Consider the following 15,283-nt stretch of genomic DNA (forward strand, 5'->3'; position numbering starts at 1 on the left):
ACAATATAAATGGATTGGAGGGTCAATCAAAAAGCAACGCCGAAGAAATTTTTCTGATTGATGGGGATGAAAAATTAATATAAATTGGTTTTTCTGTTTCATAAAACAAACACAGTTTATTAAGATCACATATTAAAATTTACTAGAAACTTGCATTTCCTATTAGAACGTAATTGCCTGGCATCAGGAAGATGATATATCATACGCATGTAGTTCATTTTTTTGACAGCTACAATAATTATCATTGTGAACATGGCAAGGTATCTCGTCAAAATATTAAATTCTGTGGGAGAAAGGAGTTGACTTACATAAATGATTTTTCTTGGAGACGTTTGGGATTTTTGTAACTAAATAATTTTAAAAAAAACACTTTATAAATATTTTTATTTAAGAATAAGAGTTTTACCAATCATTTTTAAAATATCATTTACTAGTTCAGTTCTATGTCTGAATTACTTATCGGCTTGCCAGTCAATCGGTCGGGCTCTATTAAATACCATATGTAATTCAATTTAATACTTAATTAAGGATTGAGCTATCTACATTGAATGTATACTATAAACTCACCTCATCATTTTCATCCTCCGACTCCGTGGATATAGAGGACGTTTCCTCCTGTACCGGAAATATAAGTCTTGCCTGTTCTTTCTCCTTGCTTGCAGCTTCCTCATGTTCCTTCTTTTTCTCTACTGCAGCCTTCCGAATTCTTTTCCACCGAAGAATGGCCTTGTTTTTCTCTGCTGAGGATGCGGCAACTCTCTTCATTTCCTGAAGCTCTTCATCATCACCACTCCAATCACTTTCAACACTTTCTACTGATAAACGCCTAGGTTTAATATTTTCTGAGGTATTTTCAATATCTCCATCCTCACTCACGGTCAGGGTTTCGTCCCCTAGAATGAGTTTCTTCGTTTTTGTTGGTTTGGGTTTTTCACTCAGGAATTGACGATTGGCAGGACTCAGGACACTATGAGCTGCAGCGCGAAATGCTTGAACCCCTTTGAGCGAAGTAGGCTTCATCACAGAATAAGATGAGGATTGAGATGAGGAAATGATGCTGTTTGTGGTGTAGCTCGAAGGGATGCGACTTAAAGAGCAACTGCTTGGCCAACTACTCATTACCCATGACTGCCGAGTTGATGGATTGATGAGATGCTCCAAAAAACTATCGACGATTTCGGATTTTGATTTGATGTTAAATGAACCATGATCATCTGAAAATTAGAATAGAATATATAATATTAAACTTATATATAGAGAGCGGTCTGTTTCAGTAAATTTCCGCAGGAATCAATGTACAATTGTGGTCTATCAACAGTAAAGTAGGCTAGAATGATTTCCCCCAATAATTGAGTCTGCATTACATTTTTATAAGAATACTAATAACTTTCTTCTACTTCTATTAATAAAATATTCTTAAAAATCCATTGAAGACATAGCAAATTACGTTTCAAGGCAGAAAAAACTCCATGGGATCAATATGGAATAAAATAATATATATTCTTATTGGAAAACCATATTGGTGCAAATAAAATATCATGCATAAAATGAAATTTTCAACTATATTTAAAATCAATGGCTATTTCAAAATATCACAAAAATTTGAATATAATGCGCAAATCTTCTTATAATAATGTGAGCAGTAAAAAAAATAATTCGTTGATATTTTTTTTAAATTTAATTTTTCTCTATTAATAGTTATCCCCTTGGCAATCAGGATTGGACTCAAAATATCGTTGTGCATCTTTGACATCAAAATTGCCGGAATAGAATCGACGAAAATGAAGTTGCAGTTAATTGGCTGTTACAGTATTAGAACTATGTCGCTATTTATATTTTTAACCTACTGGCTTGTGTTTTCGTCTTTATCAAAGAAAAACTGTAAAATTTAGTACATTTTTACTTTCTCAGTGTCCACCTTCGGCGCACACACAAAAAATACTTTTTCAACCAATCATAAAACAGTCAAAAATGTTTTTTGAGTACCGAAATCTTGTCTTTGTCACCATATCAAGTATAAAACAATCGCACTTATACAACGCAAATACACAATACTAAAGTTATATATTGGAAAAATAATTGATTTATTTATTCTATAACTAATATTAGATGTTAAGCCTTTACGAATATATTAAAAATCCACAAGACATCCACTCATTATAATTTTTATGCTGATGAATATTTGTTTATTACTCAACCATAAATATATATGAATGTAAACTCAAATGTCCCTTCACAAGCATCATTCTCTAGTAAGGAAGAATCAAACACTCTCAAATAGGTTAGCAAAGAGGAAATGATTTTTTTTGTCTCATTTTTACAATGAGATTATATTAATATGTTTACTTTGTACGCGTGTTTCCAAAATAACCCAAACTTATGTAGGAATGTTCTTTTTACCTAAAAAATATTTTATTTATCTTAAAAATTTAATATACGTTTCATCATACAATAACATATTGTGTATCAAAAAAGTTTTTTTTTTTATTTCAATTAGTTCAAGATAGAACACGAGGGATGAATAAAAAGACTATAAAAGTTATAATTCTCTTTTTTCAGAATAGGCTAAAAAAATTCAATTATTATTATTAAGTGTTGTCCCTTTCTTTTTTTAGAATGAAAAAAGACTCATAAAGTTTAAAAGAACACTTATTTAAGCAATAACGTTGATCATATTTACTAAAAACATCAACTCTTGCTTCCTATAATCTTAAAGGATGCTCCATACAGGAAATTAAGGCATTTAATTATGTGACGATGAGATACAATTTTAGTATTCAGAGTTGATAAAATTTGACTGAATTGAGTTAAACACATGTTCTTTTGCAATAAAATCTTGCTAATTTTTGACATAAAATATTGAAAAAGTAACATTAGTTCAACTTAAAAGCCATCTAGCTATTAATAAAACAATTTTCTATATATGAAAAGACGTTACCGGGTACACTGTATATAATGCTCCCTGATTTATATACCAATACATTATAAATAAAATAAAAAAGATTGTAATATACAAAGAGGACTGTATAAAATAAATAAAATCACACAGTCGTTTAGCTTAACTCACATTGATAAAGAAAATAAGGGAAGTGTTTTATATAAAATTAAAAAAAATAATGATACATTGGATCAAAGTTAATAGAAATACAAGGTTAGACCATCATGTAATCGGGCTTACTAGAATTTCTAATCTGATGTATTGTACCGACTGCTGGTCAAGACAGGGAGATTTTGACAAGAACTACAACCACTCATAGGCTATTACGTCAATATAGCTATAATTTTCAATTTGATATATAGTACAGACTGTTGGGGAAGAAAAGCAGATTTTGAAGAAACACACAACCACTCATCTACTATGACGTCAATATTGAAAAAATGGTGGAAGTCAAACGTCAGTCGTACACTTGTGATGGTATAACCTTGTATTTCTATTAACCTTGCTTTGAATGAGGTTTAGCAACGAGCTAAAGTACTCCCTAGATCATCAAATCATTTTTTTTATCAATTTGTTAGTATTACTTTTTTATTCCTAAGAAGGGAATGCCCAGTGAGTAGCTACGTGTGAGTGTGCTTATGCTAAGCGGAGGATAACACCAAGTGATTTGTTGGGATGTTGTAATGGTTTACATTATTCGAGCAAAATTTGTTATGTTCGTCGACGTATAATAACTCCAAGTAATCCTGGGTACTACCACTAGTCTAGAATAAAGTATTTAAAACTGTACTACCATGCAAATATGAAAAGGAACTACAATTAAAAGGTGATTTTCTTAGACTCAAATTGAATCATATTAATCTCTGAATAAACTTAATATTAAGAAAGAATAGTTCAACGGTTTTGGGACTAAATCCGCGAGACATCTTCCATCTCGGGCAAAACTTTTTGAAAGAACCGCCTTTCCAACATAAAAATTACTTGACACATAGACTTACACTTATAACTCCAAAATCTTACTCATTCATCAACAAAGTTTATAAATATATAAATGTTTTCTCCTCAAGAATGAAAAATAACAAGAAAACCTCCGGAAAATTAAAAAAAATATATCCAAGAACCAATTACAAAATCTAGGCACTGTTCCATTATTGTATTATTTTCAACTATGGTGATTAATATAATCAAATAATTAGTTTTATGAAGCAATGAAAGAAATCAACAATTTTTTTATTAGTATATCAAAATATGAGAATGTTCTTTAAATTTGATTTTACAACGAGATATCAAATTAGTCTATGATATACACATATGCGTTTATTTATTTAGTATTTATACATTACTAGCAGGGGAAAATCTGGTATTACTCGTAATTATTAGTTGTCAACAATGATGATCTTCAAAAAATGTCAGTTTCTGCATTTCGAGAAAAATAATAATATTTTATCCTGTAATAATAAAGTAACATTTGTCGACATGTTTAGATGTTTATAGAGTCAACTTTTTTTAGCGTGCGTTTAATACCCTAAAAATTGTGTGACTACTTAATCCAAGAAATACAACTGTCACAACTAGCGGGTGTAGCTAAAACTATATTTTAAAAAACAATCATGGTTAGTGGCAAAAACGCTGGATTTTACTAAGAATACTTGATAGTGAATAAAACTATATGCGACTGAAGTGGCATTAAATACAAGATCCGCAGAGTCATTGATTTTTAAGAGCCAAAGTCGTGTTAATATTTTTGTATAGTCTTTATTATTGCAAAAAAAAAATTAAAGAATATAAAATAATAATTATGTGGTGCGTCAACACAACATCAGTCTTAAACAAATATGGTAAATCAAATAGAACCTATTAATTTTTCTCAATAGCATTATTCCAATGCATTTTTCCAAACTTAAGAGCAATTTGCAGTAATAATCATAGTCCTTTGTTAATAGAAATTGGCAATCATTCGTCGAAGAATACAACTATAATTCACACTCGATTTTGAAAAAAAAATCATTATAGTTGTCTTTCTATAAACGGATTACATATATATATTTATTGAAAGCTTCAATATAAATCCATTCATAATGCAAACTGTTAACTTTTTCTCTTTTAAGCTATATAATAAAAAGGAAAATTATGCATGATGCTATTAATTTAATACCCCATAGAATAAACTAAATCATCAAAGTACATACAATGTAGATAATATGATGATATAATGTATAAAAAAATTAAGGGTTCTCTTTTGTTTGCAAAATTTAAATGCAAAGAAAAAAATGTTTTTCTTTAAAGAAATATTCATATTAAAGAGCTGCATTTGGTAAGATAAAAGTTATTAACTGGCTTATTCGAAATAATCCTTCCTTTTTCAGTTTTAACAATGTGATATATAATTGTAGATGCTAGATGTAGTTGCTGACCAGACGACTCTCATAGTAGAATAAGAAAAATATATCATGAATCAAGTCCAACTAAGTTAAATCTCGATTTATTCCTTGGTTTGATCATACACTTTGTTCGACATTTAATTATTAAATATAGAATATTTCTTGTAAAATATCCATACTACTAAATTAAGAGTTTTTTAGTAGCTATACCTATATGGTAAATAGTTGATAACCTGTATTGCAGCATCCTCGTTTACTCGAAAACTGAAAGTAAATAACTTTTTTCTACAAGTGAGAGATTGGGGCTAATTGACACGCGTGTAAATTGACAAAATTATATTTTAGGTGAAATTTGTCAAGATAAGGCTTTGTTTCATAAAAAAAAATCCAATAAATATTTGGTAACCTATATTGTAACTTTTCTATCTGGCTCGATAACTCAAAGTAAAGGCCATTTTCATATACTCTAAAAAAATTAAGCAAAGGGTCATTCCACAATTGTCTTCTTAAAACATCAAAAACTTAAATGTTCTTGTCAACTTTTAAATTTTTTGTTCTCTTGTTCCATATTAGAAAATGCAACAATGATTTATTTTATTTGGATAAATTGTTGTTAAGCTATGAACGATTTCCTAAAATCAACTATGTAGAAAATTACTGAAGTGAGGAATAACTGACTATCTACAATTAAATTTTGGTATTTTTTTAGCCTAGCGACAGGTCATATATGTCAACTTTATGTATGACATAGCACACAGCTTATAAATAGTTTATTAAGTCACATAAATGAAAACTACATCTCCTTGTATATAAAGTAATAATAATATCAGATGGTACACTGATTATTTTTTATTTTTTTAATATTATTATTTATTTAATTGACCAAATCAACTGTCTTTTTATCACTAGTTAAAAGATGTAACGTTTAAATTTTTTTAAATCCTCTTTGGTACCTACATTTTGAGTGAATAGTTAAAAAAATCTATAATATAAAGACAATAATATCTCAGTCTAACTAATAGCGAAGCAAAATATCGATACATATTTTGGTCAATTTCAAGTCATACCCCCACTTTCAAAGATTACCATTCTAAATATAATTTAATAAAAGAGTGGATTTGCTATACTTAAATATAAAAAATTAATTATTATCAGAGCATTAATATTATACATGAGCTATATTCATAAAATTTATATATATTAAAAATAACACAGAAAAACATTTCAGTAAATGGTGAGACTAATTTTAAACTTAATTATGCTTTTCATTTGCCTAGATCGATTTTCATTCATTAAAGACGGAAATACTTCAATATTCTTTAAGAATTAGGAGAAAAGAAGAGATACTTTATCCTTAACCAGAGATGTTCGATTTCTGATATAAATGGGGAGGATGATGCGATTAAAATGTATCCTAAGAAGAGAACCAAATCAAGCTAAACTTCATACGTGAGTAGAGTGGATTCTTTCCTTGGGTAGAAATCTATGCATTTATATATAACAATGCATATATACTAAAGGTTTGAAACTGTGACAAGTTCTTTTTACTTGCAGATATAAGGCTCCGGATATGAAATATAAAATAAGATATTTAATTCCAAATAAGTACTCCAATAACTTGAAGTTATTATCGAAGAACTAAAACACAAAAAATTTAAACAATTAAATCATTATAAAACAGACACATTTTATATTATGATGTTCTTTTAGTTTGACAGTTGCAATCATTAAGACCGAAAGAAGTGGACTTATTTCTTCCAAAGTTAGAACCAAAGGAAAATCGAGACAATCTAAGGAAGATACATTTAACTTGAACATCTATATCAAGAGATCTTCAAATTCGGATTCAAAATTCCACTAAAATCATCCAAGGAAAATTACCAAACCTCATAAGGAATTCAAATGGACTCCTTTTTTGGGAAGAAGATACCAGGATCAATACAATAAAAATATCCATTCACGATGAATAGGGAATTATAATGTTTCAAATATAATAAATAATTTTTTTTAAATTTGTAGAAAGCGCAGTATTGTAATATAAATTATTAATAATTATTATTTATTACGGTGCATAACGTCATGAAATTGACATTAAAAAACTGTATAAAATATTATAATAATCTTGCGTATTTGTGCGAGTACATTTCTATGAAAAATAGAATTACTGAAATAATACAAAATTGAACAAAAATCCTAGGAGATGCATATTTTCAAATACACATTTTTTTTCAATTAAAAATGGAATCTGTACAAAATTCGTGTTCCCCAGTTTTGTTATTTACTTTGAATTCATAATCTTATCAATGACTGAGTATGAAATGAGACGAATAATAAGCGAAGGCCCTTGATTTTTACTAATTAATATTTAAGTCCAATACCTAAGTAATAAATTTTTTGAGTCAGATATTTTAAATGAATATGAATTAAAACAGCTGAAAGGAAAATACACTACATTTTTGTTTTTTTCAATAAGCTACTCTTACATAACGACACCCTCAAATGATTGAAAACTATTGGCTGAAAAAATTATGCTGCTTGACAAGAGAAATATTTATATTAACTTTACCAGAAACCAGTTTAAGTTTTTTTCTTAAGTTTATAAGTGTGTAGTTAATCCCTCAAAATCGTATACTGTATTTGATTAAATATCAAAATATAGAGACATCTATGTACTATACTTTTATAATCTGAATATATGTACTATATATGACACTAATCCATCATATTATGTACTAAAAAATGACTTCTTCTTTAATTAAAATTAACATGCTACATTTATACATACATAGTATACCAAGTGAGCTTCATAACCAAATATGTAATGCTGAAGCAGTCCCTTCAGTTCCCCTTCAGTTCGACCATAACACCTAAACCCATGAATGCGGATATGAATGTTCCTAATCGCTCCATCAAAAGAAGACTGCGTTTGCAAGATCAAAGTACGTAACTCCGCATATTTATGAGGGCTGCAATGGAAAATGTAAAGACAAAAGAATATGTAAAACGAAGTATAGCATAATATTGGGCCTCTACTTCACGCCGAGAGTATTTTGAGATGAGATGCACGACTTCAGGGAGTGCAAAAGAATAGACAAAGCGGTGGAGTCCTGGTGGAGGGTATTCTCCAGAATATTGGTAAAGCGCAAACGCAGTACAAACTACTATACGGGTTCTTGCCGCACAGCCAAAACGTGGCTTTGAAGATAGCTGCCAAACCCGTCCAACACATAACATAATAATAACGTTAGAATATGGTTGAATAAAGGTTGGTTAAAACGTTACCAGAAAATTACGTTATATTTACGTTGACTCATAGTTATAAATAAAACGAAGAGATTCGTTATTTTGATAACCATGAGACAAATTAATAATAACTTAGACTGAAGTTATTATAACATTCTTTCACGGTTATAAAAATAACGAAAAAGCTAAGTTATTATAACTTTGTGTTATGATTATTAAAGTATCGAACCCAAAGTCGATAAGATGATATAACGAACGATTACACAAATATCTATTTCTCAATTGTGCATTTGCTAAGATTTATATTATCTAACTCATTTTTTTCTGCTGGATCCAAATTTGGCATCAATTTCGATTTGAGCAGCCAATTCGAAAAATAGTAACTATATAAATTTAGAAATGTGTCCTATTTTTAAATGATTGGATGTGATTCTCTGCTTAGGTGAAAGATAAAGGAGAAATAATTGAAATGACTTTTTTCTACACTAATTTAGGGGGAAAAAACTATCAGTTTTTAATCATTCCGTTGATTTAGATTTAAATCAAGAATATTATAAGAAAAAGATTAAAATTTCGAAAACGAAACACTTTATGAAATGCTCATCATGTAGGATTCATTCGTCTTTGATAATTATCAGAGTTAGTTCTTGAGCCGATTTTAATAATAGTAAATAATATTTAATTCAAATAATTATCAAAATAAACTTCAATCTTCGTAATCGATTTAATAAACTTCTGCACCCACCCCGGATAGTAAGTTTATAAATATGTATGTTGGCGTGTGTGTAGGATAGATTAAATTTCTTTCCATGCAAACATACTGTTTCCTAAATATACATGTTCTTTGATTAAAATACACAAACAAATGTATTTGGTACACAAAAGTTATATAGGTGCTTTTACCACCTAACGCCCTTACTATTTATTTTCTTGCTTTAAATCTATTCTTTAGACGTATCATTCATAATTCAAAATTCATAAAAAAACTAGAGATAACTGGAAATGAATGTAAAATGGAGCACGTTTTTTTTAACAAGAGAATTACCTAGGGTTGTTTGGCTTGCTTTTTTTATAAATCCCTTATTTCCTTCAGTATTTGGATTGTTGTTGTTTGAGTGGTCAGTGTCTCTGTTATTCAAAAAATATTTTTTGTCTACAACTATATTTATAAGCTAAATTATTATTTTAAGTTAGTTTTTTACGAATTTTCCGGCAATGAGATAGGAGCGGTAAACCAGACAAACCTATAGCAAGAACTGAAAGATGGGTCGTCTAGAGATGGAATCTGTGTGAAATGGATTGAGAGAAGAAATGATACAAGAAAACAATGTACGAACGTTAAACAGCTTGAACCTATCAAAATTCGGGACTCTACCCATGAGGATTCCTTTTTGTTGTTGTCAAATACTGAGCCTGAGGATAGGTTGACAATTGGCATACTATTAAGTAAAAGTGTTTGTGCAGATATTATTGAAGATAATAATTATAAATACTATAGAGTTATCTAATGACTCTACTGTTGAGGATAGTTCAGTGCAAAACTCACTCAAGAACTTTTTACAACACTGGTCTATGAAACACCATATTAAACACTCGGGACTCGAAAATCTTCATATTATTTCTTATTTATATTATACATATATATTTTTTTTATATGCTATTCTTTTATGAATACATAAGTTATAACTATTTCAGTCTTGGTATTATATGTACTTGTATATTAATTTAATAAAATATAATTTAGTACGTAATATTCTGTACAATAAAAAGGGTTATTAAGGAGTTGAGTGCAATCATTAAACAGCTAAGTGATAACGTTAGATCAGAGTTATTAATCAACACACAACTATGAGATAACGTTCGATCAACGTTATTTGAAAGTTGTTTACAACCATTAGATAACGTCAATACAACGCTTAGACAATTTTCCTGCACAACCATGTATTAACCATGGATCGACCAAAATTTACGTTTAAACGACGTTCAGACAACTTAAGGCTTCCGTTAATAAAAAGTTATATCAACGTTAAATTGTTGCTTGGGAAGCAGTGGCGGCAAAGTTTTAGACGATGGTGGCGAAGAGGGCATCCTGGGATGCCATCTCTCAAGAAAAGTGGCCCATGTCGCAAAAGGTAAATTTAATTTTTAAGAAGTGTTTTGCCTAGGAAAGTATTGAAATTAAGTATTTTTATACAATTATTTTACTAACTCATTCATCAGAACAATTTTTTTTAGAAATCAATAAAACCTATGAGTTATATTTACAAATTTTTTTGCATTTTCAGAGTGGTTTTTATTTGTTTTAACGAATTAATTCATGGTGAATGTAGATTATAAATAGTTTATGTTGTATTTTTTACCCATTAATCATTTACCTGTAATAGTGGTGTGGAATAAATAATAAAAAAACTAGTACATTAAAACCTTGTTTAACTTATCTTTGATAATTTGTTATTTAAATTAGACATAGAAAAAAAATTATAAATAATAACAATGACCATGTATTAGTGAAGCAATGCTTTTTGCATGACAATTGCGAGACGAAACGAAATACATTTTAATGTTTCGTCTAATTAAGAACCCATATTGTCTTATCTTCACAAAATAAAGACGATACATAATGTGATGAAGCAAACCAAAATTAATGAAAAATAGACCTTAAACTTTCTTGAGAAAAATAAATTCTAAAATCATTTAAAAATAGGTTTTTGCATAATGTTATTACTCCTGAAGTCGACCATCTTAAATACAAAGACCAACAAATTTGATAAGATACTTAGGAGTCACCATTGAAAACAACAAGTTATCCTCTAAAAAAAAGAAATAGACCTGATATTAAGGTTACTAAAGCGGTACCCGTGAACTGACTCAATTAAATTAGTATTATGCTACATTTGTTTTTCTTAAAAAAGTCCACGATTTTCTGAGATAGCCACCACCACAAACAAAAATGTTTCAGTCACTCCTGTCAGTGCATTTGAATTTCCCTGAAAGACATTTTTGTTTAAAAGTTTTAAGCGAAAAGGTATCGAAAAGTACATATATTTTGATATTTTGGAACAACGTACAGTCCTTTTGAAAATTATAGGGTACAACAACCCTGCATTTTATAATGTGAGCCACCCACATTTGAGAAGAAATAGCCTCTAGATAGATACTAGATTTAAAGTTTTCTAGGAAATAAAGTCAGTCACTATCATGGGCTGGAGCACTATATTATAAAATTTAATCTCTCGTACGTACGCAATAATCTACATATATTAATAAGGGAAAGTTTGTACCTGTCTGTTTGTCTGATGTTGACTAATTTTTGAGTGTTTGCTTAATATCTAATGGTGGGGTCACTGGATTCATAGCAAATACATAATGTCTTCTTTTTATTAATTATTAGACTTTATTTCAGGAATTTTTTGAAGAAATATTACAATGACTAGATAAGAATAATGATAATAATAAAAGGAAGAGGATATGTGTCAGCTATGCATGCGTAAGCACATCTGTGAATTCGCAAGATTGTATTCGGAAATGATCTAAGAAATATAAGAAATAACAATGTAGCAACGAGCGTGTGTTTCTAAAGCTCAAGGAGTCTCATTAAAAAAGAACAAAAACGGAAGTGAATCTTTTAAAAATAATGAGATGAAATTCAAAGACGAATAAATGGAATAATTTAGTTTATTAATTAATTATTTTTATCGTCTTTAATCTAAGTGTGCACATAACCCCAAGTGAGCATCTCCTTTTAAGAAAAGTAAATGTTATAAATTTTTCAGTCTTATTTACCTATCTTTTAAGGTATTAATTTAAATGTTAAACCTTCAATTATAAATTAAATAGGATTAGGTCAAAAATTATAATAATATATATTATGAGTTACATTCATCTTTTTTGTTAGATATCGGAAATTATTTAATCAAAATTGATTGTAAAAATAATGATAAATTCATACTAATTTATAGACACTAATATTTAATAAATATATTTTGAAATTGAACTTTGTCGAAACACTTATTTATTATTTCGAAGAGTAGCAATACACACATTACCAAATACTTCAAAAGTAGTGATAGCTTGCTCTAATGAATGATTTACATTCAACTAGTTTGATAATAAAGGAATATAGTAGATTTTTAAAAACATTTATTCAAAATTAAAGTTAAAATGAATCCTCCGAATTTATATTCAGACAATCAATCAAAGATATTTATACGTTGAAAAGAAAGTTTAAAGATACTGATGGTGTGATTAATCAACATCAGTGTTTTTTCTGGAATCAGGATATGTATCGGGCAAATAATGTTTAATTTGCATTACTATTATTATTTATAACCTTTACTTCAAAATTATATATTTGAAATTTAATAAAATATGTTAAATTTTTTTCCAAAAAATTTATTTTTTAAATTAATTTTTTTGCATTTTGGCTAATTAAAATGCAATTTTCGACGTGTCTAAAGGGTCAATTATAACTGGTAGTAACTATAACTGTCATTAACTATATATTAAGCATAACATTTCTATTTAATTACTCTTTTAGACGATTTATTATACATTTCCTACATTAAAAAACATTCATTATTCTTAATACAGGCTAATTTTTGTTAACTACAAAAATAAAGTTTAATAAGCTGTTTAGACATGAAATGACAAAAAAAAAATGATTATGCATATACTCTTATTATATGACGTTTTTGCGATATATAAACTCCATAATTGTTATGTGTATGATATAATAAAAACGTTTGTTCATTTAGTAGTATGAGATCAAATAGGACTTTGTCATAATATGATTGAATTTATTAGGTAATATAGATTGATTCGAAGTTATAACTAATTATAATTAGTTCCTTTCAGGAAAAGCTTTCTCATCTGTATAACTCATTTCTAATTTATGAATGGTGTATTATAGTGTAGAAGTTAAAAACAAAAAGAGACTTTTGAGAAAAGTTTCGAAAGAAGAGAAAATTAGTGCATTGGGCATGTAAAGACTAACTCCTCCCCTTGATGGAAGTCAGCTTATTTGTTGATCCACCTCAACACAAATACTAAAAAAGTGTCATTTATTTAATATTCTATTATAACCCAATTAATCTTTTATTGCAATGTATTTTTAAATTATTAGTTTTTTTTCATTTTTGCAAACTTTTGCTTCAGTTATTATTTTTTTTTGCTGAGTGTGAACATATTATTTTATTTTTCTATGAAAATAATTCATAAAGTTCGTGTTTTTGGTTGTTTTTGTAAAAAAAAAATCAGACTTTTTGAAGCCCGTGCTTTGATCCCATATTTTAAAGCAAGATGTGCTACCCATCAAAAATTCAATACATTTTATTAAAATATTAAATGTCTTACCTAAAGTAGCGTGAGAGTTGTTATCCATATTCCCATTATACTCAAAAACTTCATCTTGCATTGATATAAATTTCCTTAAACTGATTCCTTTTACCTTAAACAAAAACAAAAAAGATTTATAATATAAATATAAATGTTAATAACTGTCGTTTGTGGCTTTAGACAGTCGGAAAAGTCGGATGTTTTTAAGTTACTTTTCTTATATTTTTAAGGTATTTAATGGTTGTTTCCCTTGGTATGTGAATATACAAGCAAAAAACAAGAAAAGGAGGCATAATGCAAAAGAAGGCTTAGGGAAAACCAATCCATAAATTGAAAAAAATCAATGCTTTTATTTTCTTTCACTTGTTCTCTTGGTCAGGTTTAATAGCAAAAATATATTCCCGTGCAAAAAATGTTAGCATTTTAGGAAAATTAAGAAGTGGGCTTCGGCTCTTACACTGTTTGACTAAAATTGTAAATTATGTATCTATATTATAACTGCATGGTTTGTCTGATAGTATGTATGCTAAACATAAGTAATTTTTGAGAGTAGATAATTGATCTAAGGAATAACAATACGATCAAGTATGTGCATCATATTAAAAAAAAAAAAAAATTATACACGTATAGAGTTGAATAAAAACAAGTATTGTAAAAAGGAATTAAATTTCGCAAGCGTTAAGGTCAATTTGCACAATTTTATACCGTAAAATACTTATACATAAATGTATAAAGCACAAAAAAAAGAACCTCACCATCGATTAAACTATGTTTAATGGGACAAAATACTTTTCAATGAAACTGTAAAAAAGATTTTCGAATGCTCCCTTGATGTCATAGAAAACGAATATGGCATGCTTTTTGTTAAAAACGCAGATACTGTATACTTTTCTCTTTGTAAACCAATCGTTAAAGGCATTTTCAGCTTTATCGATTTAATACGTCGTATAAAGTTTGTTAGCCACTAACTAACAAATGATCTGAAAAGTCCCGGGCTTCACAAAGAAAACGTTTTTTCTTTTTCTTCGAAAATTGGTTTTATTTATCAATCTCCATCGAAAGCAGCAGAATAATTCAGCGCTGCTATATTATTTCTAGGCCATTTTAATAAAACTCTTTATCTGTTGCCTCAAAATAGTTCTCAGTTCATCAATAGTCTCTTCTAGAAGCGAAATTTCTTACAAGTAGTCGTTTTTTCAGGTCTGTGAGCTCCTTGTAGTCTTTGAGAGGAACATCTAAAGAGTCAGGAGTATGGAGTATCAATTTGTTGTTCAGTTAATGTATTTTGGTCACTTTTTATTAACTTGGGACACAGTACGTTATACCCGGTGAAATAGAACTTTCTTCTTCTTCAAGTGGGGCCGTTTATCCTTGTTTGTTTTTCTTC

At 28.7% G+C, this 15,283-nt stretch overlaps 1 protein-coding gene across 1 annotated transcript in view; it reads right to left on the minus strand.

Annotated features, from left to right (window-relative positions):
- olf186-M (Ki-ras-induced actin-interacting protein-IP3R-interacting domain olf186-M) overlaps positions 1–15,283 on the minus strand; it is a 104,656-nt gene that overhangs the window by 2,906 nt on the left and 86,467 nt on the right. The window contains exons 7-8 of the mRNA XM_071888117.1: positions 13,915–14,008; positions 568–1,214 (exon numbers count right to left, since the gene is read on the minus strand). Of these exons, the coding sequence (XP_071744218.1) occupies positions 568–1,214; positions 13,915–14,008 (741 nt within the window). The remainder of the gene's footprint in view (positions 1–567; positions 1,215–13,914; positions 14,009–15,283) is intronic.

Source organism: Lepeophtheirus salmonis, chromosome 5, assembly GCF_016086655.4.
Source record: "Lepeophtheirus salmonis chromosome 5, UVic_Lsal_1.4, whole genome shotgun sequence".
In the NCBI taxonomy this organism is placed as follows: Eukaryota; Metazoa; Arthropoda; class Copepoda; order Siphonostomatoida; family Caligidae; genus Lepeophtheirus; species Lepeophtheirus salmonis.